Here is a 24,755-nt window from a genome sequence, read left to right as displayed (position 1 = left end):
AGGACTCCCAGGAATAGCACTGGGGGAAGTTTATGAAAATTGTCCTTCTATCAGTCCATAGAAATCCCCTGTGGGATCCAAGCTGGGTTTCTTCCTAGCCCAATCTTGCAAATGCTGAAATAGGCTACAAAATACGTTTATTCTTTGGTGGATGTGGGGGACTAACACTTGAAAGGGCGAAGGTAAGCCCTATAATATATACAGTACTTTGATTCTAAAAGTAACGTTAGTAATTTTTGGCACACTGATGTCCTGAGAAGTGGGGCAGGACCTGCTTTTTTATGTTTTTGCTGCTCAGGTTAACAAGAGGTGATTTCCCCCCCCCCTTGACTTGGGTAGCTGGGAGAGAAGGCTGCTTTAGCCAGTGGTGTGCAACTCAGTTGTCCCTGAAGGCCGTATTGGAAACATTAATCATCATGTGCTCAAATCTTCTTAAGCTACTCTCAGGACTAGAACCTAAGAAGACATGAGTAATCCTAAAGGCTAATGGCATACTTTGTGATGGTTGCAACTTACCTCCTCAGTCATTTAATTTTACATAATGAAAAGTTAAAATAGCTTTTGTGGACCATGTAAAATCAAATACTTTAAGGCTTAGAAGTGTAGTTTATGCACTTAGAAGGGTATAATTACTTCATTAAAATATTTCCATCTGTATCACTCAGTTGATTTATGAAGTAGATTTGATGATAAACTTTTTGTTCATGTCCATACTGTAAATGAATTTCTGCATGATGATGATGATTTCTAAGCCCAAATAATACATATTTTGTTTACCACATTGTTGTCAGTTTAAACCAGTTTATTCTTTTATGGCACAAAAATATGGTAGTGTGTATGGGCTGAAATAGCTTCAGCTGTTAGCATCAGGTATGTGAGTGAAGACTAAAAGATTGATACTTCGTAAAAAAACACAGTATTATTTTGTGTTAACTGTTGATCAAGTTATACAGTGTAGTCAATGCACTTTTAAGTGGTAGATTTTGGAGGTGAGATCAGTGTTGCCTAACTCACACCATGACAAATTTACTTTGAATCTATGAGCCAGTCCAGAAATGTAGGGACTGAACTAGTTTTCTGGCCTTCAGAGTCTTTGTGTTTTAATCACCATATTTTCTAATTGTTACTACAACAAAACCAAATCACAACGTACTTTTACGGTTTCTTTTAATTTTATTAATGCTATGACAAAAGTGTTGTAAATAAATATAGTGGTAACCTTGGTTGTCATCACTGCAACAAAATACTAAACTCTAATCTAAGAATAAAACACCCATTTTTACAGAACTGCAGATTTGGGGGGGAAATCAAGTAGGACGCCCAGGGGTTAACTAAGAAATATGCCCAATGGCGTGTTAGTATCTTGATAAAGTTCTCAAGATATATCTTCAGGGCTTCTTCCATTACCTAAGGTACTTTAATGCAATATGAAGGTTGCATTATGCATTCCCAAGATCATGAACAATCACCCCGTTTCTAACATTTCTATGATGGTGTGAACCCTTCTGAGGCTAGCAGAGTCCCATTTTGATTATGGTAGGGAGTATGAAAGCACAAGTGTTGTTGGGAGCCACAGCAGCCAAGCTAAGAGACAGAAGTTTGTGTTTGAAAATGCCATGAAAGTACCATGATGAAATTTCTATGCACCATGGTGGCTTGGTGCCTGGGATTTACCAAGCCCTGCTATAACTTCAATGTTTCCCCAAATTTCAACTTTATTGTATGTGTTCTGTAAATTATTACAAGTGGTTCTAAATGAAAATGTGTGGAATGCTATCATAGTTTAGCAAACAGTACTTTAAACAATTAAACCAGTACTCTAAACAATTAACATGTTTTTGTTATTCTAGAAGTGTAGATATTCTTGAATATGATCTGATTTGTGCTGTAACCAAAGCATTCATTTGGCAGTCATGGGATTATGTCATTTTATATCTACCAATAATTACTCAGTAGTTTGAATCTTTCCTAGTTTTGTTTGCTGTACTTTAAAAAAAAAGTGCTGGTTACACAGCCCATGTATACCTGGTCTGGAAAAGTCCCTTTTGTTTATTTCAGTAATACACAGGAAACATGACTTCAAGACCGAATGCCCAATTTGGCAACCTTGATTAAGTCCATTATCTTGACATTCAGTCTAAATATAGAAACGTGTGGTAGTGCCCCCACTTCTTCCCACCCACATGTGCTATAGTTTTTGATTTGATTTATTAGACTTTTAACCTGCCCTCTCCACAAGTGGGCTCAGGGCAGGTCACAACATCAAATCCATAATACAATAAAAGATAAAAGCATACAATAAATATAAGTAAAATATAATCAAATACAGTACAAAATGGTTAAAACCAAATCATTCCAAGATGCAGCACTTGCTGTTTCTCAATCAATACACTCAAGCACTGTAGGGTGTGACATGGGAGGTCTCCAAGATCAAACCAGCAAAAGCAGGATGGCCTGAAGGCCATAGCAGAAAGGACAGCCAAGCCAGATAGTTCACCCATGCCTCAACCACAGCCATTAGCCTGGTGGAACATCTTCGTCTTACAGGCCCAGTGGAACCGTAACAGGTCCTGCAGGGCGCGGGTCACACTGGAGAGAGAGTTCCACCAGTCTGGTGCTAGGGCTGAAAAGGCCCTGGCTGAGGCCAAGTGAACATCCTTGGGGCCAGGGATCACCAGTAGATGTTCGTCAGCTGAATGAAGTGCTCTCTGGGGAACATACGGTGAGAGGTGGTCCTGCAGGTATGTTGGTCTCAGTCCACTGAGGGCTTTAAATGTTAAAACCAAAATCTTAAGCTTGACCCAAAATTCAACCAGGTGCCAGTGCAGCTGGTGCAAGACAGGTTGTATATATGCCCTTGTCAAAGTCCCCATAAGGACACGCACTGCTGCATTTTCAAGGGTAGCCCTTTGTAGAGTGAATTACAGTAAGCCAGCCTGGAGGTGACCATTGCCTGGATCACTGCAGTTAGGTCATGGGTTGAGAGATACAGAACAAACTGCCTGATATGATGAAGATAAAAAATGCAGATCTGGCAACTGCCGTGACCTGGACCGTCATTGAAAGGGAGGCATCCAGAACCATGCTCAGACTCCTCACTGTTGGTGCAGGTGCCAGCAGTGCTCCCATCAAGGACTGGGAGCCGAATTCCCAAACCCATCAACCCACAGGCCAAGTGCAGGACCTCCATCTTCATAGGATTTAACTTCAATTGACTCTGCTTTAACCACCTAGTCACAACCTCCAAAGCACTGTCCAAAGTATTTGGAGCGGTATCAGAGCGGTACAGATATAACAGGGTGTCATCAGCATACTGGTGACAACCCAGTTCCAAACTTCGAGCCAACTAGTTGAGGGGGCGCATTATTAATATTAAATAACATAAAGGAGAGTATTGCCTCCTGAGGGATGCCGCATACCAGTGGGTAGCGGGTGGCATTTGCTCTCAAAGTGTTTGAGGTCAAATACTATTAACAGAAAAAAAGATGGATGTAATAATGGAAGTGGCTTTGCTCTGAAAGTCAATGAAAGCATGGAGTTAGCACATTAGCAATCAAAGAAAAATTCATTGAACAATCACTTCTGGAAGAAAGCAAAAAACAACAACCCTTAACAAGTGCAACTACAGGACAAGAAGTAATGGGACAGGAGAAGGGGATCAAAGTTGTGACGTCACTGGTGGAGGGTCCATGTGGAACACTGGAGATTCATGTAGAACATTGTGAACTGGGGTGGCATGGGCAGAGAAAGAGAGAAGGTAACAGAGAGGTTTGGTGGGGGAGGGTCTCAACCTGTCAGCGATAAAGTGGAATCCTCTCTACTGCTGTGTGATTCGCTTAGCAGTCTTACTACTTCTCTCACCACATGTACAAAGAGACAAGGCATGGCTCCCTTGCTCTCTTTGCAGGCACACTGTAAATATAGTAAATACATTTAAAAAAAATAGACTTGATATGCTGGTCAAATACTGGTCATTGACCACAGCCAGGAACGCCATCACGAGGGTGTCAGCTTACCTTTTTTTATTTCAGTATGGTAGCAGTTATTACTAGTAATGTTAAAAAAAATGGCTTCCAGTTTTCAGTAGCTGCTGTTTACTTTACTTTGCTTCAGTTATAATTTAAGTTTTAAAATAAAATTAGCTGTAGGTTGAAATTGGTGTTTCAGAATAAAAGCCAAAGAGGAGAACTGTCCATTTTTATATAAACTAATATTTCTAAAAGTTACAATAATTATTTAAGTTTTGAAGATTAATTTCATCATTTCACAATCAAATAATTTGTTTTGGTAAGTAGCAAGCCAGCTGTTGTTTTAATCTTTGTTTGGAAAAAAAAGTGAATTTGACTGGTCAATTAACCAAATTTTTTTTCCTAGTCAAATGCTCAGCCCTTCCAGAATGTAAAGTTACAAAACAAGCAAATAATTAATTTGAAAAGCAAATTGCTATAGGTTTCAGAGCAATTGTTTGACTATGTCAGAGATGGGGACAACTGTCATAGAGGAGTACTGAAGAGAGATGAAACTAGTTAATACAATCTAGTTTCTTAGGACCAGTTTTCACTGCGGAAGGTATTTGGGAAAGATGCCCATAAGAATATGAGAACCAAACCATTGTTTTCAGGGAGTGTTTCTAAAGAACAGCCTGGTGGATGACTGATGTATTGGCTTGGTCCTGAGAAGTCTCATGTAGGGTTCAGTCTTCATTCCTCCAAACCAATTATGGGAAGGAAGTGAACTGGGAGGATTGGGGGTCAAGATGGTAGGAATTGCTGCCAGGAGTGCTGCTGTCTGTGGGGGGCGGGTGTGCTAAAGTCCTCCTTCATGTTACGTTGCTTAAATCAGATTTGATCTGTGTGATGCTGTGGAATTAAGTAGGCCAGGTTGGCTGAAGGGTACTTGTGAAGGGAGTAACTCTTCTTCTCTATGCTATCTAGAAGAGATCCACCCCGCCCCCCACCCTTGTTGCTGACAGGATTGGGAAAATTGAATGGGCTTGGTCAGAATTGAGAGTCAGTCCTCCTTCCTCTTTCTTATTTGATGGAGCTCTTAGAAACTTAAGTTTGGGCTCCTGTTGGAGGGCTTTGTTCAAGTCCAGTCTGCTTCAGGAAATTGTGGTTTGTTTTTTCTTTACACTGGGACCCTGTTGAGTGACCCCTTTGGCTTGGATCTGCCAATAATTTGTGCTGATGCAGCAGTATTTGGAACAGTATTCCTCAAAGTTCCATCGCAGTCTTAGAGGTGGACAGCTTGTGATGCTGCCTTAGTCCATCTAGATCAGTATCATCTACTATACTGACTGGCAGCAGCTCTTCAAGGTTTCAGACACAAGTCTTACTGTGGCCACCTGATGATAGAAAACTGGCTTTGCAAATGCATAATAATCACTAAGGATGTAAACTACAATAGCTACTTATTTGAGATGATATGTAGCTCACCTGTAGTTATCTAAATGTGTAATATCAAGAATATATATCTTATATGAATGGTAATAAAAGAGTCGTGAGGAGGATAGGTATAAATTTAAAGTCAGTGGCTTGGTTCGTATGTAATATTAAATTGTAGCCCTGGGTTTGCAGAGCAAGTGCAAACAAAAGGTTTACCATTACATCTGAAATAGCAAAGTGTGGTTTGTTGCAAAGCAGTAAGTTTGTGATTTCCTTGTGGAAGGGAGGAGAAATCATGTGAGAGTCTGAATTTCCTTCCATGTAGTATTGTCTGAACCAAGCCAAATTCAGCCGCATACTGTAAAGTCTCTTGGCTTAATTTACCCTTGTCCTTGCCTGGATGTAAGTAGATGTACATATCCCCTCTAGTAACTGAATAGCTGGCATAGTTCTTACTTACCTCTAGTTTAAGGAATTAGAATGAAGTTGATCTCAATATATTTTCAAGTAATTAATTGCTTTGAGAAAGCTGCCACACTGAAAATTGATGTGTTCAGCTGAATTATTCACATCAACATATTAACAGTGGTATGTATAAAACATTTTCTCTTTCAGTGGACCGGCCCAAAGCCCAGCAGATTAGAACTTCTAGCACCATAAGACGAACTTCTTCTTTGGACACAATAACAGGACCTTACCTCACAGGACAGTGGCCTCGAGATCCCCACATACATTATCCTTCATGCATGAAGGATAAATCTACTCAGGTAAGTTTGAAAAACCAAACATGGCTACTTAACTGTTAACTGATTTCAGATGGGTCAGGCATTATGTAGACATTTTGAGGTGGCATGATTGCACATGGCTGTCTTGAGTTCTAACCTTTCTCAACAGAAACCTCTCTTGTTCATCTTTGCTTTTCTCATTTCTTTTTTTTTCTATTGCATTATCCGTGCTTCTCTTTTTGTTCTCATTGTCAAAATTGTTGTAATTCTGCCTCTTTAGGGTAGAAATCTATCTCTTTCTCATCCTTTTTTTCTCCCAAGGATATTTGAATCCCAATGAGTGGGTGAACAGCAGGCACCCAGTTCTTCTCTGGTAGTTGTGCTCCTGCCCTTCCCATTACAAAAAGATGAGGATGTAGTGTAATGGGGTTAGTACTTTCACATTTACTTGGAACATTCTAAAGTTCTGTACCTTGTTCAGACAATGTATTTGTGATGTGCTGCAGGCATCTGGCCCACTTTGCTCATGAAACACTGATATACTCTGGGATGCAAAGAATCTATATAGTATCTATGGGGATTAAACCTTTTTGACACTTCTTAGATTTTGTTGTACTCATGAGGACTTCTGGCTTGGCTCAGCATTTATGAAAGCCACTTGTAAAAATTTGAAGTATGACCAGATCAGGCTTAGATATACAGGAAGTATTTATAATCTAATTTTAGTGTGATCACTCATCACATAGCAAGGAACAGTCAGAGTCCTTATAAACATATTTCCTGAATCAAGTATACTATAACATTGCTAGAAATCAACTTTCATTCATTCTGTATTTAGAGGTCCTCTGGCGCATTTCATTATTTTTGTTCAATTTTTACTTTTTAAATTATTGCTGCTGTACCTATGGTACTCTTAATGTGCAGTGCTCATGTGCGAAGATAAGCACAGGGACAAATGAAGGGTTGAGGTATCTGTTGACAGGTAGGTAATTCAGCTTGTCTTTTCAGGCAACAAGCTTGAAAGGGAGGGGCAGCATTTTCATATGATGCCATTGCAGGAGCTTAGCATCGTGAGATGAGAGAGCAACACTGAGATTTTGCTAACAAGGTTGAGGGCATTTACATTGATTCCTCTGTCCTGTTGAACAGCAACATTTTGGGGAAATGAGTTGGCTGTAGCAGGAGGGGAAGGCAGGTATGTTCCATTCCACTGACAAGTGGTTTCCTCTAGTGGAAAACTTAGTTGATTTCCAACCTGCTGACTAAATGCAATTTTGAAGTAGAGGATAATGCCTCTCAAACATGGTGCCTAAGCAGTTTTCCTGTTTCTCCAAAACATTTCTTTCCCATAGCAGAGAGCCAGTTCTGGCTTTTTTCCTGCCTCATTGGAGTAGGAGGTGCTTCAGAAGAACACAAGAGGTATCATCATCACCTTTGTATCTGCAGGAATCACCGATTTCAGAAACAGCTGCTTTCATTGCTTGGCTTGCGGGCTCCCAACAGTTTGTGATTGGCTGGCCCTAGTACTTCATGGTAGCCATTTTGTGATTTCACCTTGGGGCACCCACTCTGCATCCTCAAACTTCCAGAAGTGCCCACAGGCCCAACAAGGTTTGGAACCCCTGTCCTAGACCATTTTCCAGTTGATCATGGAGAAAGTAGGTATAATATAGGGATACTTGAGCTAATTTTGCCCACTAAAAATGGGACCCATGTACTACAGTATCCATTTTTTGTATATTGTAGCATTGTGTGTAGATTCTTCTGTACTTTTTGGCTATATGCTAGATGGACTCTAGGCAATATGAACTTGAGTAATTTAACTATCCTGCCTGAAAAGGTGGAATTTTCATTCCAGTGCAGAAAACCAATAGTAATCCTTAGGCCAGTTTGACTACTGCTCTTGTATCTCCATCCTAAATGTATTCTTTGTTTTAAGTAGCACATAATGCTGCAATTAAGCATATAATGCTTAATTGAACAAGTCTAATGTGTAGGTATTAAGATTAGTTTCCACCAGAAATAAATCCTTTTCATTGTGATTCTATAATTGTGAACATTCTCCTCGAAGAGGTTAGTTTGTGTTCCACTTGGTGTCTCTTTAATGAGATGTCACCAGTTGTATTATGTCAAGCCTTCACAAATCAGTTATCAGAATGTTCTTCATTGCTCTGAATTTGTTTTAAATTGTCTTAAATGGTTACTCTTTTAAAAAGTAGTAATGTTTTGTTTGGAAAAGAAGTGGTTAAAAGGCAATCATTGCAAATAAATTGCAGCCTTACTGTAAGGATAAACAATATCAGTGTTTAACTAATGGAATAGTGCCCCTAGAGGTTCCAGATACGTAGTCTTAATCTGTAGGAGAGGAATAATGTCTGATCCTGGCCATGGTGGCTCTGTCATACAGGTTAGTGGAACAGATGTCAATTGACTGGCGTAGAGCCAGTTTGATGAACACCTTGAAAATTCCAGCATACCTTAGGGCAGGGGTGGTGCGGCCCGCGGGCCACATGCGGCCCACTACAGAGGTTTTTGTGGCCCGCCAAGACAGTCAGAAAAATCCGCCTTGAACCGAGATTTCCTTCCCATGCGCGATATGAAATTAGCACAATAAATAAATTGAATAAAACTACCACTATTTTATTTAATTTATATTTATTGATTTTTATGAAACAATTTATACCTTTTCTGAAATGCAAAGTTAACTAATGAATGCAATCATTTTAAAAGGTGTGGCCCTCCGCTAACCTCCGCTCCCACAAACTGGCCCCTGAGCCAAAACAATTGCCCACCCCTGCCTTAGGGTTTTCAGGAGGGGGGTTGAGATCTAAGACATCACCTGTGATTCTGTGGTTCATTAGCTTTATTGATACTTCCATTGGCTTGCAGATACTTCTTAATGGTGGGCTTTATCTAGCAGACTAGGTTTCAGTACTTATTCCTCTCTTGTTCAGTCTAGTGAGGCTTTAATATAGTACATGTCCCCAGTTGTCTTCTGATTTAATCTTAAGACTTCGTAAACATGGGTATTTTGATCCCCTTTGTCTTCTTTGAGTCTTTCAGGCTGTTAATGCATCTTATGGACTTTTTACAGCAGTGTCTGGCTATTAATTGCATGCTACACAGTATTGACTTGATAGTGGATAGGTGTATTGGAGGACTGAGGTTGATCCCACAGTCACGGAATGGTTACATGCTTACTAGATATATAGGAAAACACGTAAAATCATACAAGAGTAATGCAATCAATGTTTTGTCATCTTTGGAAGAGATCATCTGCAACTTTCACTGCTAATTAGCTTAGTTTTATGCTTGTGCATCTAGGTTATGAATTCTGTATCATTGTTGATACACTATGAACATGGTTTGTTCTGAATGCTAGTTGAGAGATTCTGGAATCAGCAGTTGAATTCACTTGCTTTTAATGCAGTATTTTTAAAATACTGGGACTGAAACCTTTTAAAATTTTTGTTTTGCATCTATCTGAACATTTGTTGGTGGCTTACCCACTAAACTCCTCATGTTTGTGAATTGTTGCTTATAAAACTATTTCTTGGATTTTTGGCAGTAGTGCAGATAATGACAAACTAATTTTGGATCTGCTACAGAATACTCTAAGGTGAAAATAAACTTATACTTCTGTGTATGTAAAGCCCATTTGCTTTTAAGAATCCTGACCCTTGGTAGCTGATAGGAATCTGTGCTTTCCTACCCTTAATTAGTGCTCACCCAGATTGCAAAACCAAAAATTTAAGTGGGAATGTCATATTCATTGTGCAATGAAAGAATTATGCACGTTACTTTTTAATAGCCTTTCTTGAGCTACTAATCTGTTTTTTCAATAATTATGTGTCATGTTAGCAATACAGCATTGAAATGAGCTGATTGACAACAAATTAAAATCTACAGCAATATGAAAATCAGAGTTGCTCTCCTGTTTTAATGGACAAAAGTAGGCACATAAGATTTAGCATAGTGGAAGTGCTACATAAAAAACTTAATTTTCAAAAAAGCTGAAGGTCACTTTGTTTTGTACGACTTCCCTTCAAATGACATAATCCACAGTGTCTAATTTAGCACCTCTTACTCAGCAGTATTTGTTTTGAAAACAAATAAAGTACAAACTAACGAGTCAGCCAAAGAATGGCTGACTCGTTAGCAATATATGACCCACATGTGGTCTGCAAAGCAGTTTCATTTGGTATTTGGAACCATGCCATCTTAATTAAGGTGTGGCAAAAATGTTAACAGAATTGCTACTTGTTTGTAGTTTCTTAGGGGTTCTATGCCTCAGCTGGAGCTGTACCAGAACATTCTAGAGATCTATCCAGAGGGCTGGCAATTTCCCTTCCCTGGAAGAAGATTGGTAACTATCTACATGTCTCAAGTGGATGGGCAAGACCTGTCTGCTTAAAGAGTATGTGCTTTAATGTTGCATACAAACCCAAAATGTGCAACTCCTCAACCATTAACTATTTGAGGAAACAACAACAATGTTTCACCTAAGTTGTATTCTATAAAGAGGACCTACAAGGAACTCTTGGGAGAGGGAAGTCCCATGTTTTTGCCTGCCCCCACCCTGCTGCCGCTTCCTTCCTTCCCGTCTATGCTATCTCCAAAATGGTGAGTGGGATCTCTCAATATCATGTTGTGAGATCACCTTTCTTCTTTGATTGCTTAAGTAGTTTAGGTTTTTAGGAGCCCCCTCACTTCTCTTTTGTGTTTTCTACAAACCTGAGGTTTCCTCCAAGTTGTAGAAAAATCTCCCCTATGCTTGGGTGACCTCTTCTTGTGGATTTTTTTGATTCACACTGGGGTGGGGATCAAAATTAGATATATGATTGCTGTCTCATATGTCCTTGTCTACCTACTTTGGGGGAGACATTCATTTGGCTGTGACTCAGCATTGCCCAAAGGTACGACAAGCCTGTCTGCTAGATGGGCACCAGTTTTATTATTGAGCCTGAGCCTTCTGAGGCTCAACAGCAACAACCACAACCACCCCCCACCCCCACATTTGATTTATATACCGCCCTTCAGGACAACTTAATGCCCACTCAGAGCAGTTTACAAAGTATGCCATTATTATCTCCATGGTCATAGATGCAGAGAAGTTAGCCGTGTTAGTCTGTGGTAGCAAAATCAAAAAGAGTCCAGTAGCACCTTTAAGACTAACCAATTTTATTTTAGCATAAGCTTTCGAGAATCAAGTTCTCTTCGTCAGATGCCTGATACAGAGACTGGTCAAACACCAGTCTCTGTATCAGGCATCTGATGAAGAGAACTTGATTCTTGAAAGCTTATGCTAAAATAAAATTGGTTAGTCTTAAAGGTGCTACTGGACTCTTTTTGATTATTATCTCCGCAACAAAACACCCTGTGAGGTTGGTGGGGCTGAGAGCGCTCCAGAGAGCCATGACTAGCCTAAGGTCACCCAGCTGGCTTCAAGTGGAGGAGTGGGGAATCAAACCTGGCTCTCCAGATTAGAGTCCCGCCCACGCTCTTAACCACTACACCGAACTGGCTCTCAATGTAGCAAAATGAATTTGCGCCCTATGAAAGTCTGACATTAAACGGTATGCACATGCAAACATAAGACTGAGTAGCGTGCAAGAGTGACTTACTAGTCTATTTGCCCCGAGGAAACTGTTTTTAAACAACAAAGAGTCTTGCGGCATCTTAAAGAATGATAAACGTATGGAATAAGCCTTCATGAACTAGAGCCCACTTAATTATTTTAGTTATTTGTGACATAATGATGGCTTGGTTGGATAGGATGGAGGGACAGGATCTTACTCCTTTCCAGTTGATAAGAGTTTTTCTTCTTGCCCCTCTGGCAGCAATACTTATGCAAGTGAGTGGTAACTTAAAGGCCTGCAGTAGCTCTCAAGAAAACCTGCCCTTCCTGCTTTAAACTCTGCATAGAGATATTTCCTTGACTACAGTAGTGCTCTCTGAATCTAAATCCACTAGAATTGCCAAATGAAAGCATGGGTTTCTAAGTATGCACATTGATTTGTCCATTCACATATTCCTAAATGCTGTTAAATATATTACAAGTTTACATACAATGCAAATTAGTTACAATTAGTTAGAGACCTAACACTTTTTATTTTTACACCTCTTTAGCTTTTAACATTTAGCTTTTAAGATTATATTATGTTTCAAAAATTCTGTTTTTCTGATTTAGAAGTCTGGAGTCGTTCGGCCATGGTTTCAAAAAGTTAAATATTAGAAACTTGGTTAAAAGCCCAAAGCTTAACTAGAAAATCAAGTGGAAAGTAAGCTTGGTTGGTACTTGAATCACCTTTTGTGCCAAGCAGAACAGACGAAAGCAAGGGAGAGGGAAGGCAAGATACAGAGACTGCCTGGCTTGGCAATCATGCTTGCTGAGCACAGAGTTAGTTTTGGGATCTGTGTCTACATGTTTTTTGCACCTTCAATTTAGGCAAGGATATTTTCTCCTCCTCAGAATGGCGCAGTTTATACTTGTACCATATCACTCGTAGTGATTCTACAAATTCCCAGATGTTGTTTTTCAAGGCAAAGAAAAGAATGCTTCTGGAAGTTTCCAAATAGTGAGCAATATTTTAAGTTACCCATCGGCAGGTAACCAGTCCATTTTTATTTAATTGAGCAAGGGATGAAGAGGCAGTAACTTTATTCTCTTCACTAATTCACTCTTGCACAAATCAACACATGGGCAAAGGGCTCTTTAACCTCTGCCCCTCCAATGTACAGCAGTAGAGGGTTTGACATAGCTTCCCTCTTAAGCAATTCACCTACTCGAAAGTACCGGAAGAGGACTCTCAAACTCACCCAGCCCATATTAATAACAGTACATGCTGAGTCAGATCTCTCATTTTATTCACTTCACCAATTTTGTTTGTTTGAGATACACACAAAGTGAATCCTGACAGTTTTGCTATTCAGGTGGGGTGGGTGGTGGCACTTACTATGCTTTTATGTTTTAGCTCATTTGGAAATACATGATGGGGAAAGTGTCCTTGGGAACCAGGGCTGGGCTAGAGGAGCGCTTAGGGCTGAATTTTGGTTCTTGGGCCTCTGTTGGTATATTTTAGCTAATTGATATCTGTTACCTTAATGTTGAAAGCACAGATTTCTTCTGCCTTGATGGAAGCAGGCAATCACAATTTATAGTGTTAAATTTCAGCACTCAGGGTTACTACCTCAAATGCTTCTTAAAAAATCCCAAACAAAAATCTACATAAAATTAGTCTTGAAAGAAATTCTTATGTGATTTGAAATGACATATATGGCACCTGCAGTAACATTAAAGCTTTATGATTGCAGCTTTTGAACCCTTTATTTTGGAAGCCTGCTTTAAGACCTGCAGTTCTCCTTGGGCCTTTTTTCCTTGTCTGCTGTGCAAATACAAACAGTTGCTTCAGTGTCCTTGAAAGCCATAGGTAGTGCATGCTGGACCATCTGTTTTAAAACCTAGGAATTCCAGAACTAGGGAGAGAGGGCAGGATTTAATAATTTACACTCGAATGCTTTGAAGGCACTACATTACCTCTTGGAGTACATGTACTTTTAACAAACCTCAACTGTTTTTTCTCTACATTCAGCAGATTGGCAGGGTGTTCCATGCACAAGTATTCCAGATTTTTATACTGTATTGCAAAATGGGTCTAGAAGTGTGTGTGTGTGCACATGCGCATGCATGTGCACTTGCACGTGCACTCACGCTTTTGTGGTGGGTGTGGAGAAATCTGGAGTCTTGGATGAAGAATTCAGGTATATTTAATGCTGGTAAAGTTGCATCACTTTAAATATATTAAACAATGAATGTGTATACATTTGACCTGCTATGCATTGATACACAGAACAGTACCCATGCATTACCATATGTCTCCTTTCCCTTTTTGACTTTATGCAATATCACAAAATCATGGAAAAAGTAATATAAATGTTTTGAAGACTGGATAGAAATGAGAGGGGCAAGAAGTGGCAGATATGAAAGTCTTAAATTATAACTCCCCAAAGCATACAGTACTACTTGTGGAAGAGAAGTCCATACAGACTGAAAAGAAAGGCTTTCTAGCAATGCACTGATTTCTTTCAGGTACCCAGTTAGTGCTGTGAGAATTAGGAAAACTAATTAGGAAATGAGCGGTCATACAGAATTGGGAAATGAGCGGTCATGTAACTGAGAATTACAATATGAGTGCTGCGTGTTATGCTCAAAGAACCATGCTGCATCTGATTCTCAAAATAATGATGTATGGTCAGTTATGAATGTACAGCCTTAATAATAGCCTAAAGTGGATATATTATATTAAGAAAACATACATTGGAACTCTCTGAGCCAGAGGACTACAAAATGGATGTATATGTTTTGGATATGGGAGTTAATTTCCAAGCCCGTCTGAGTTAGAAATCATCAGTATGTTAGAATTAGACTCTTCTAATTCTAATCTTATACTCTGTCTAGAAATATACAGGTCACAGTCAAATTAATGAGTGCATTATTTACCATAATTGAGTCTACTATAAGAATAATTTTAAGAGCATCTAGAACTTTGGACTTCGAAATTACTTTAATATATCATCTTTACATGCTTGGGTTGAAAAGTTGATAGTTACTACTGCAGGGTACTGTTAGCCTCCTCTAAATTGAATGTTGTTTGACTCTTCTTGAACCACTCTGTTGCTGTGACTGGCAGTGGAGACCAAAGAGCCGCTGAGCTGGAGGTGGGCAGCCGCCACTGCAAAATCAGTGCCTCTGGTCAGTTCCCTAAGGACATTCTGCAGGCAACTCTGGCAATACCCACCAATAAGGCAATAGCAGTTGATGATGCCCCTATGAGTGACAAACACATGTGAAGTCAGTCACTACCGGGTGGTACAGCTACTGTCCCTCGATGTCGCACACATACACACCCCCATGGAGAGCCAGCAAATAGGCAGGGAAGACCCAGCAACACCATAACCCCAAAGAAGCATGTGGCCCGAGTGCACCCACGGCCCATAGGGATGGGCATCCCTTCCCCAGCAAGGGTCTAACTTTCAACAAAAATGCTGCCCATATGCACCCATCCCTACTTCAAGCCACACAGCCCCTTCCCTCGACAAAGCAAAAATAGAAAGTAAAGAAAAGACGGGCCAGGTGAAAATCCACAGTTGTAACACCTGCATCTTAATCACTGGGGCAAGAGGGTGGAATCAAAGGAGTCATGTCAGCAGATAGTAGGCACTCCACTGCAGCCCTGACATCATCACCCACTACATGGAACTAGGCAGAGACCATTGCACAGATAGGCATGGGTCAGTGGACTGGTGCTGGGACTGCCTGGCTAGGGCTCCTGGTTTGATCTGCCCATTGGGGAAAGGCCAGAGGGAGGCAAAAGCCTCGGAGCTGATGTTTTGCCCCTGCAAAGCACAAAAGGGGGAACAGGATGGTCCAGCCAGTGGGTTGCCCCAGAGAGCCATTGTTTTAGAAGGGAAGATGCTTCTCAACCTCTCTCTGCTGCACACCTTGCATTCACGCAGTGTCCTCTGCTCCTGTACTGACAAACTATGTGGCTTATCAGATGCCAGCCGTGCTGTGACAGTGTAGGACTTGGAGACCGCCGCACCAAGCTGAAGCAGTCCCCTTGGACCGTCCACTAGCCCATTCCCTGTACAAGCTGCACATAGCAGCCTGCAGAGTGTGCAAGTGGGAAGGATATGTGAAGGGGCAGCCCTAGGGGAAGTCACAGTTGAGGGAGGGGCAGGGAGCTAGTCTTATCTGCTCAAGCAACAAAGAAACAGAGTTGTAAAGACCAAGACTTCATTGAACTGCAAGCCTTGGAGAGTCTAATGAACTCCTTCTGTCCAGTATGACACTTGTGCCTTTGTGAGCTGCTTCCAAGCAGTGTGAAGAAGCAGGCTGAGCTGTCTGTAGCATGCATCTCAGTGGGGTGGAATTGCTGGTTGGAAAGCTGCCTCAGGCGGGAAGTTCTGGGAGCTGGGCTGGAACTGGACACTGAGCAGAGTGGCAGAGATTGTACTGACCATGCTCTCAAGGCTTCCTGTTGAATCACCACTTGCATAGATGCTAAACAGAAAGATGTGCCATGATGGCAAACAGCACAAATGCTGTGGTGGACACAGCCATGGCTATGAGGCAGTGACAGGGTCTCCAGTTCCATCCACAGGGGGTACCTCTATTTGCCAGGGAACACCCATGAAGTTCATGCCTTGGATGTGGGTGCCACCATTGTTGTTGTTAACGTTATTTATAATCTGCCTTTCTCAGACTCAAGGCAGATTACACAGTGTAACTCAGCACTACCAATGGTTGAGGCATTCAGTAAATAATACAACAGATTGTAGAAATATGAAAACAAGCAGTGAGGCAGCTCCCAGGCTTATGGGAAGGGAATAGAAGGGACAGGTATGAACTCCTAGCTTGGGGCACCTGGATTCATGCCTTTACTCACCTGTCAGTGCATGGTCACCCCTTTGGGTTGAGCCTATGGTGGTGGGGTACCTGTTCTGAAATCAGACACATTAGCCTGCAGCATGGATTTTGCTCTCCCCTTGGGTGTTAGTGCTAAGTGCCCTCTTTCACACCACTGAAATGCAATGCTGTGTGCTCAAAGTGTGCACAGCAGAGACCTCTGACAGTACTGTGCTGTGCTTCCTACAACAGTGTTCTGGCTGGCATTTTATGTAGTGTGTGTGTGTGGGGGGGGAGGTGGCTGCTGTGGTCAGCTGTGGCTTTAGTTGGCATCCTGTGCTCCACTGGGACTTTTGCATGAGGTCACACCTGTGGGTGGTGGGGTGTTTGGCCTTTTCTGTTGTATGCCTGTCGATGGACTATGCTATGGTTTTTTTGCTGGCATAATTTCCCCACATATTGGGGGGATGTTCTTGGGCTGGGACAGCTTAGGGAGCTGACTAACTCCACTACACCTCTGGGTCTGCTCCTCTTTTCACTGGCACAGTAGTTTGCACCTGCAGTGCTCGGTGGTGTTGCTACGTTGGTGCCCATCCCCTCAACCAATGCATTTTCGAGCTATGCTAGCATATTTCAGGGAGTTGGCTCACTGTGCACTCCCCCCCCCCGACTGCACTATTAATGTGGGCAAATAATTTATTTTTGAATATATTGCTTTTGTAGTTATTGGCAGTATTGTAATTGACTAGGTGACAAGGTATGCATATGGAGATTATTCAAAAGGTCTGCCTTTCTTTTTATTCTTTGTTAGTAAATGAAAATGTTTTTGCCCATTTAGTATTCTTGTTTGCTCAATGCCCCAATGAGTCGCCATATTGTAAAGGAGATATGAGTAGGAGTTTCAGCCAAAAGAATTTTGTTGATGAGACTAAACGAATGTCATGATAATCAAAAACGTTCTGTGTTGTGATTCTCTTTCTGCAAATGCATTTAGATATTTGAAGAAAATGAGTACTTAAGTATTGTTCCAGAAAAAAGATAACAGCTAATTTGTGCTTGGAGGAAGTAAAGGGAAGTGCTGTCTTGCATGTTGTTGATGGTGGACTTAAAGGTCATTGAGTGGTTATATTAAGCCAGTTATGCCTAACATAGTACCTGCCAATGTTTTTCCTGGCACACATGCTTCTTTCCTCGCATAACCAGTCTTGCCTTTCCTCCATTTTGCTGGACTTGGAGATGTTTCAGAAGAGCCCATCTTTGTGTCTGCAAGGAGTATCATCTGCTGCCTGTATCATTGGGAGGCTGCCTGGCTTGGAACCTCCCACCATTTGTTGAATGATTCCTACTCTCAAAACTCCCAAAGTGGTCCCAGGATCAACAAGCTTTGGCACCCCTATAATTAAGCCACGTGATTCTCTTCAAAATGAGGAATGGTGCCAGCATCAGAGGAACACACAACGTAGATGCATGCACACATATAAGTGTAGTAATGGTTTTCTCATCCAGGATCCCTGGGAACTATGAAGAATTAGGACAGAAGTTTTCAGATTTTCTCAAGGAGGGCCAACTTTTAAATTTCATATACTTTTCAGGGACCCACATGCACTGAAACATAATGCCACTGTCTCCTACCCCAGCATAAATCACAGGAATTTTACATCCATATATACAAGAAGCTTGTATTTTATTTTTTGTGTTTGCTACCTTTAAGTACTTTTAATAGGTTTAACAGGTTATATATGTCATGGTAATTTTCACTTATGCAGTGGCGACCCCAGATTTGCCATTAAGCCTTCTGGAAGCTCCTTTCTGTGTTCACCTTGTTCCTTTTCCTCTCTCTTGGCTTCAGAACGCACTTTTGGTTTCTGTTGCTGAGAACTTAACAGTTCTCAAGGTACATTTCCCAAGATTCTTCGGTGGGTTTCATTACAGATAAGTGGGCAGTATGGACATGGCCTAATAGCATCCGGTTGTCTGCATTGCCACAATAAAGGATTCTCTTAATCCTTTGTCAACTGAATTCCAGCATAAACTGATTATGTTTATTTTACAAAACTGGCATCTTCCTTTTTGCTGAGGACATGGGGAGTACAAAATGGGCAGTATAAATCTTTCTCAGATGAGAGAAGCACAAATATGAGTTACCATTTCCTGAAAGTATCGTTTATATTTGAATAAATGACCCTGCCACCATATACATTGTATGAAGATTTGGGACCTTGGTCTGGTCTCTCTACCAGTAATGCAACCTGTTCAGAGGGCACGGCATATTACCTTGAACCTCCCCATGTAAAACTATGTTCCGTTTGGTCTTTCCTAGATCATCATCTCCTATGTAGGATGATGGAGGCAGACTGGGTTTCCATACTGTTAATAGATGAATAAAAGAGGCAATGATGATAAATCTGTACTTGTTGAAATGTTAAAATTGTTAAAAAAGTACAATTTCCATGTCCTCCTTACGCACACCATGCCCACCGTGTTTATACTCTGCTTTTCTTCCCAATGGGGACCCAAAGTGGGTTACAACATTCCTCCTTTTTCTGTTTTATCCTCACTCCAGCAACTCCAGAAGGTAGGTTAGGCGGCATGTTTGTGACTGGTTTAGTCTCCCAGCAAGCTTCCATGGCAGAGTGGGGATTTGAACCTCCCAGATCCTAATCTGAAACTTTAACCACTCCACCCTTCTGGCGTGCATGTTTTGAAAACCCTGTTGAAATTAGCAGAACAACTTCTGAATAAGTATGGTTAGGCTTGTGAGACCTTTCACTGCTTGTTGCAGGGTTGTGCCATCTGGCAGCACCTGTACGAAGAGTTACCCTTGCACAAGGAGAACGAGAGGAAGATTTTATTTGACCTTGTACGCTACTTGGGAATTTGAAATATACATGCATCGTGTGTTTTTCAAACCTCAAAACTTTGGGTTTTTTTTTGTGTGATTTATGTCAAATTACATGAGAATGGGGATCAGACTTGGAGTGCGTTGCTATCTACTAGCACATAGCTTTCTGCACAGCCCTTATATCCTGTCAGTTGAGTAGAAATGAAGAGCTAATAGTCTAGGGCTATTCTGCAGCCTGTCTGTTGGAAATCACCAGTTCAAATATTTCTTAGTTGTAACAGTCTAAACAAACGCAACAGTGTCCCAAGCTAGAACGATGTGTATGATTGGAGTGTGTTTGCTTGCATTTATGTATGTTGATTTAATTCTTCACATTGTTCCCAGTTGTGATGGCTGTTCCCAATTCATCAAAGTCCTCATTTGAGGAGGAGGAAGGGGTAAGCAAGCTCCTGTCACAACTAGCATGCTCCACTTCTTTCCCGTATTGGGATAGAAGAACACTCTAGGTTGAGCTGTTTGCATCACTGCCATTGAAGATGGGTATTTTACAACTTTTTCTACCTTTCTGCTGTTCTTAAAAAAATAAAATTCTACTCTAAAATTCTAAATTGTAGAAAATTCTGTTCTACAAATTTAAGAGAATAAAATAACTTAAAAACCAACTAAACTACAAAATAAGAGTTCAGAAGCAGCCACAAAGAGCAAATTGTTAAAAGTGCAGGTAAATAGGCTGATCTTTACTGCTTAAAAGCAAGTACAGACACCAGGTGAATTTGTCTGAGGAGGAAATTCTATAGTCAGGATACAACAATTGGGCTTTCTCTATAAGGGTATTTCCTTCCACTGCTGTCTGTCTCTGTGTCATGTTCAAAGCAGCCGCACCTGTGACAACTGCAGGTGTGAAATTGTAAAAGAATAAGGTAGTAAAGATAGGGTGGTGATGGTGCCTTATCTGTGGGCAACTTTTATTTGCATTTGGTGGGTGAGAGAGAGGCTCTTTGATATACAACCAGAAGTAGGAAGGTTGAGTAGAAATGGAGTTGAGAAGCCACTTAGTTCTGCCCCCCCCCCAAAAAGTTTAGTTTCATGGACTGAAACCCTGTACTGTACCTAGTCCTACACCTTTCTGTAGAAATGTCAGTAGTTATTCTGCATTCTTAACTTTTAAAAAAAGTGATATGTGGATCAGTTTGAGTTGCTTATAAGGAATAGGTGTTATCATGGTGTTAAAAGAATTCTTGATTCACTGGCAAAACTGTTATTTTTATCAAGAAGTTCCAATATAATGACCTAACTTTGCTATGTTACATTGTTTATGGGTCTGTCATGACTCCTGTGGAACAGACATGCACTGGGGAGTTGCATGTTGAAACTAAAATCCCAAGTGGAGGCGGGCACCTGATCTGGATCAGGACCATGGGGAAATGGAGGTTAAGCCTTTTATGGCCATCGGGGAGCTGCCTTGCTGGAGAAATTTACAGGTAGTCCCTCAGTCCCATGTAAGAGGAAACTGACTCTTGGGAGCCATTTTGGGTTGAGAAAACCGCTCTGGATGAAGTGTTAAGCCCCTTGCCCTTGCAGTGCTGCTGATCACAGCTGCTTGGAAAATCACTTTCAACTTGAAGTGCATGTCTTTTTGACAGGATCTGGATCAGACTTGTAGACAGTGTAACGTGTAGTTAGGCTTTAAGATATGGTGCTGTCCTGAGTGAATAGAGTTTGTGTTTCCAAATAGCCCTAAAAAGCTCCTGTGTTTAAGGTTTTTGCTTGTCTAAAACAAATAAATACTTTAAAATAAGTTTATTCAAACTTGCAAGCTTGATCTGTTACCTCCATAGTTTGACCAATTTGGGTTTGTTTTTTTAAATTCTATGTTTAATCCCAGCTCTGTTCTTTCTAATTTTTTAAAAGTAGAATTTAATGATTTATGGTCTGAATTTATGTTTTGCATTTGCATTGAGGCACTTTTCTGTTTCTAGACAAGTGCCCTCTTTGTTTTAAATGTTCCGCATATGCTTCTGTTCATGAGGCTCAACTTGCCTTCCCAAGCAGCATTTTCATTATAGCAGATGTAGTGAAGAAAAATGTGAGGGATGTGGCAGGAGCATAGTTTGAATACTGCTAAATTGCATGATCTGTACCGTTCCTAGTTATGAGATCTTAATTTTGTGGATGTTCTATACAAGCGTTCATGACTTCAGTACACAATGATAAAAGTATATAAATGCATATAACGACTCACTGGCTTTTTAAAAAAGGGTTAACAAAGTAGGAGAAAGATTCTTGTGATGTTTATAGACAGCTGGTGTGGTTAGTGGCAGAGTGCTAGCTGTAAATTGGGAATTTCATATTTTACCTTAACCCACAAAGTTACTCTGCGGATTAAGTAAGCTGCAGTTCTGTCAACAGACACACATACCTTGTAATATAAGGGCAACAGTATTGTTGCAGCGTTGGGGAAAAATTTCTGGGAAGTGCTTTAAACACTCAGGCAACGCTATATAAATGCTAAATGCTGGGTTTAACATTGCTAGTATAAAATAAGAACAATCAATGGTGCCAAATCATACCCTGTTGGTTTTTGTTTATTTAGACACCTAGCTGTTGGGCAGAAGAGATATTAGAAAAGAGATCGCATCAGCGTTCAGCTTCATGGGGGAGTGCTGATCAACTAAAAGAAGTAAGTGCTTAAGCTTGGTGTGCGGAGGGTCCCCCAGGTATTGCAAGTTACAGTAAATGAGGTTTTTAAGTGTTCTCTGAAGAAACAGCATGGCGGGTTTATTCTCCTTTTCAGAACCTGGGTACGAGGCGGATTGGCTAAGCATTGGGAAGTCAGCATAGATGTCTGTGTTAAGAAGACTACATGCAAACAGTAGCAGACCTTAGTATTATCATACAGTGTGTACATTTTTCTGTAGTAAGGTGTAAAATGCTCCCATAGTATACCTGACATCTCATTTTGTGCTTGTTATTTGACTCTGCTTTATATAAAATCTAATGTATTAAGTTTTGAATATAGAAAGCAAGGATGGGATACACTATTGGATTTTATATGCTCAGTTGATATCATGTTGTATGATTTGTAGATACTCTAAAATAGAATTTTGATTTTTTTTTTAAAGTAAATACTGAAAGGAACAGAACAAAAAAGTAAATACTGAAGGAACAGAATTACAGGAACAGATGAAGAGCACTTATCTAACCAGCTTGATAGAAGGCCAACATTCTTGAAGGGGCTAATTATCAAAGAGTAGGGGGAAATGTCATTGGTAGCAAGGAGAAAAACTTCCTAAATCTTATGCTTTGATACGTTGCATGTTATCCTGTATTGAGCTGAACAACGACACATTCAATTTTTATGTTGCTCCTTTTGAGAAGGAACAAATTCTGTGGTGTAAGGGCATGGATGATTTGCTTTGTTCAGCTACCATTGCCACCTGGCTATTTATTTTAATTTACACATGCAAATGAACAATAGCCAACATTTTTCTGTGGGAGAGGTTGTGACTTTGATCAACCTCATGATCCTCTCCTTATGTTTTTGCATCAGAAGAAATTCAGCATTTATGGTTACGAGTGTGCATTTGAAGGGTTGCAATGATGATGGTTAGGGGTATGCGATTTGGGTTTCGGATTAGGGTAAAGTACCCGAATTGAACCCAATTCGCAGTGATTTGGGATTTCTGAATCCAAAACCCCAATTTCCGATTCCAAAACCCCAAATCAAAGCTTCCTGAAGCAATTCATATCTCTTCAGGAAGCTTCAGGTCAAGGGGTTTAAATGCCCCTTTCAGTGCCACTACGAAACAGCACTGAAAGGGGCATTTAAACTTGTGGATCAGCTGTTTGGCGGGGATATCGCTACCAAGCAGCTGATCTGGGCCTTCCCCACTGCCGTTGGCTGCTGCGGAGGCGGCGGCATAGGCCCCACAGGAGCCGGCTCTGGCCTTCCCCACTGCCCACCTGGCCACTGCGGCGGCGGAGGTGACAGTGCGGGCCCCGCAGGAGCCAGCTCTGGCCTTCCCCACCGCCCAGCTGGCTGTTATGGCTGCGGCGGCGGCACGGGCCCCGCAGGAGGCGGCTACGGGCTTCCCCACTGCCCAGGTGATTGGCCTTTCCTCTCTCTGCCAGCCAGGTAAGTGGGGTGGGTGGTGGTGGGTGGATGTACTCCAGGGGGGTGGGGGTATTTGCTCCCCCTCATTTCAGTTTGCTCTGAATCTTTACGGAGCATACCGAAGCGAGCTAAATGCCAGCTGCTTCGGGATCCTGGTAATTCTGGATTTTTTCCCTGCTTCAGGTAAGCCCAAAGCGGGAAACCCGAATTTTTTGGGGGGGCACACCCCTAATGATGATACATCTTTATCTTGGAAATGAGGCCTGGAAACAGCTGCAGAATGAATGCCTCATCTTTCTAAAGTGGAGATATATATATAAAACACTTGTGGCGTTGTACCTTTAGGATTGTCATTTTTTGATATATTCCTCTGTTATCTCAGGCGTAACAAAAAGAGATCCTCCTTTTTAACTTAAACTTCATAAATTAATTTTCTTTATAAAACATTTTACACCCATTAAATTTCATGAATCAACAAACAGAAATCACATTCCATAACCATCTCCATTGTATGATATTGTAGTTGTATTATTTGAGGCAGATACTATATCCTCTCTGCTAGCTTGAAGATGTGAATTTTCTCTGTTCTGCACCTCCTCTTATTTGATTTGGTCTCTTTTCCCCATCAGATTGCCAAACTGAGGCAGCAGCTCCAGCGCAGTAAACAGAGTAGTCGTCACAATAAAGAAAAAGAACGTCAGTCACCTCTCCATGGCAACCACATAGCAATCAATCAGACTCAGGTAAGTAGATAATTGTAGTTGTTCACACCGCATTTTTCATAATTTAAAGCGGATAACCTTTTCTACTCTGAATTCCTGTCCATGTCTTAAAATGATATTTTACGGTATGATTTCTAATAGAAATTCCAGCCCGACGTTAGCTTCATGTAGTACAAAGTAGAAAAACTGCTGTAACGAAATGGGTTATTCAGTAAAAGCTTCGTTATCTGGCACTTGGTTACCTAGAGTGCTTGGTTAACCCATGTGTTTTCTGGCAACTGATTTCCCACTCGGCTGTCCAGCTGACCAGCTTGGTGCCTGCAGCTCTTCAGCGCTTCTAACAGATGGCTCAGCTAACTGACATCATCCTTGGGTGCCTCCTTCCTACTTGGCCTGCTTCAAGCTGTTGGGAGGCAACACTTCTGAAGGGCTGCTGGGCAGCTTGTCCGCTTGACTGCCTGCTACGTAAGAAACTCAGCAGGCAGGAAAAATGACCTGCCAGGTATGCAGGGCATTTGCCTTGGCATTCCTAACAGAGTGGGGTATATTGCTGCAGGGTT

General features: G+C 41.1%; 1 protein-coding gene across 1 annotated transcript in view; it reads left to right on the top strand.

Annotated features, from left to right (window-relative positions):
* Positions 1–24,755, top strand: part of GLCCI1 (glucocorticoid induced 1) — a 52,124-nt gene that overhangs the window by 5,327 nt on the left and 22,042 nt on the right. The window contains exons 2-4 of the mRNA XM_054991940.1: positions 6,000–6,151; positions 21,953–22,039; positions 24,103–24,216. Of these exons, the coding sequence (XP_054847915.1) occupies positions 6,000–6,151; positions 21,953–22,039; positions 24,103–24,216 (353 nt within the window). The remainder of the gene's footprint in view (positions 1–5,999; positions 6,152–21,952; positions 22,040–24,102; positions 24,217–24,755) is intronic.

Source organism: Eublepharis macularius, chromosome 11 (assembly GCF_028583425.1).
Source record: "Eublepharis macularius isolate TG4126 chromosome 11, MPM_Emac_v1.0, whole genome shotgun sequence".
NCBI lineage: Eukaryota > Metazoa > Chordata > Lepidosauria > Squamata > Eublepharidae > Eublepharis > Eublepharis macularius.
The sequence above is the reverse complement of the archived record's forward strand: the minus strand, read 5'-3'. Positions and strand labels throughout refer to the sequence as shown.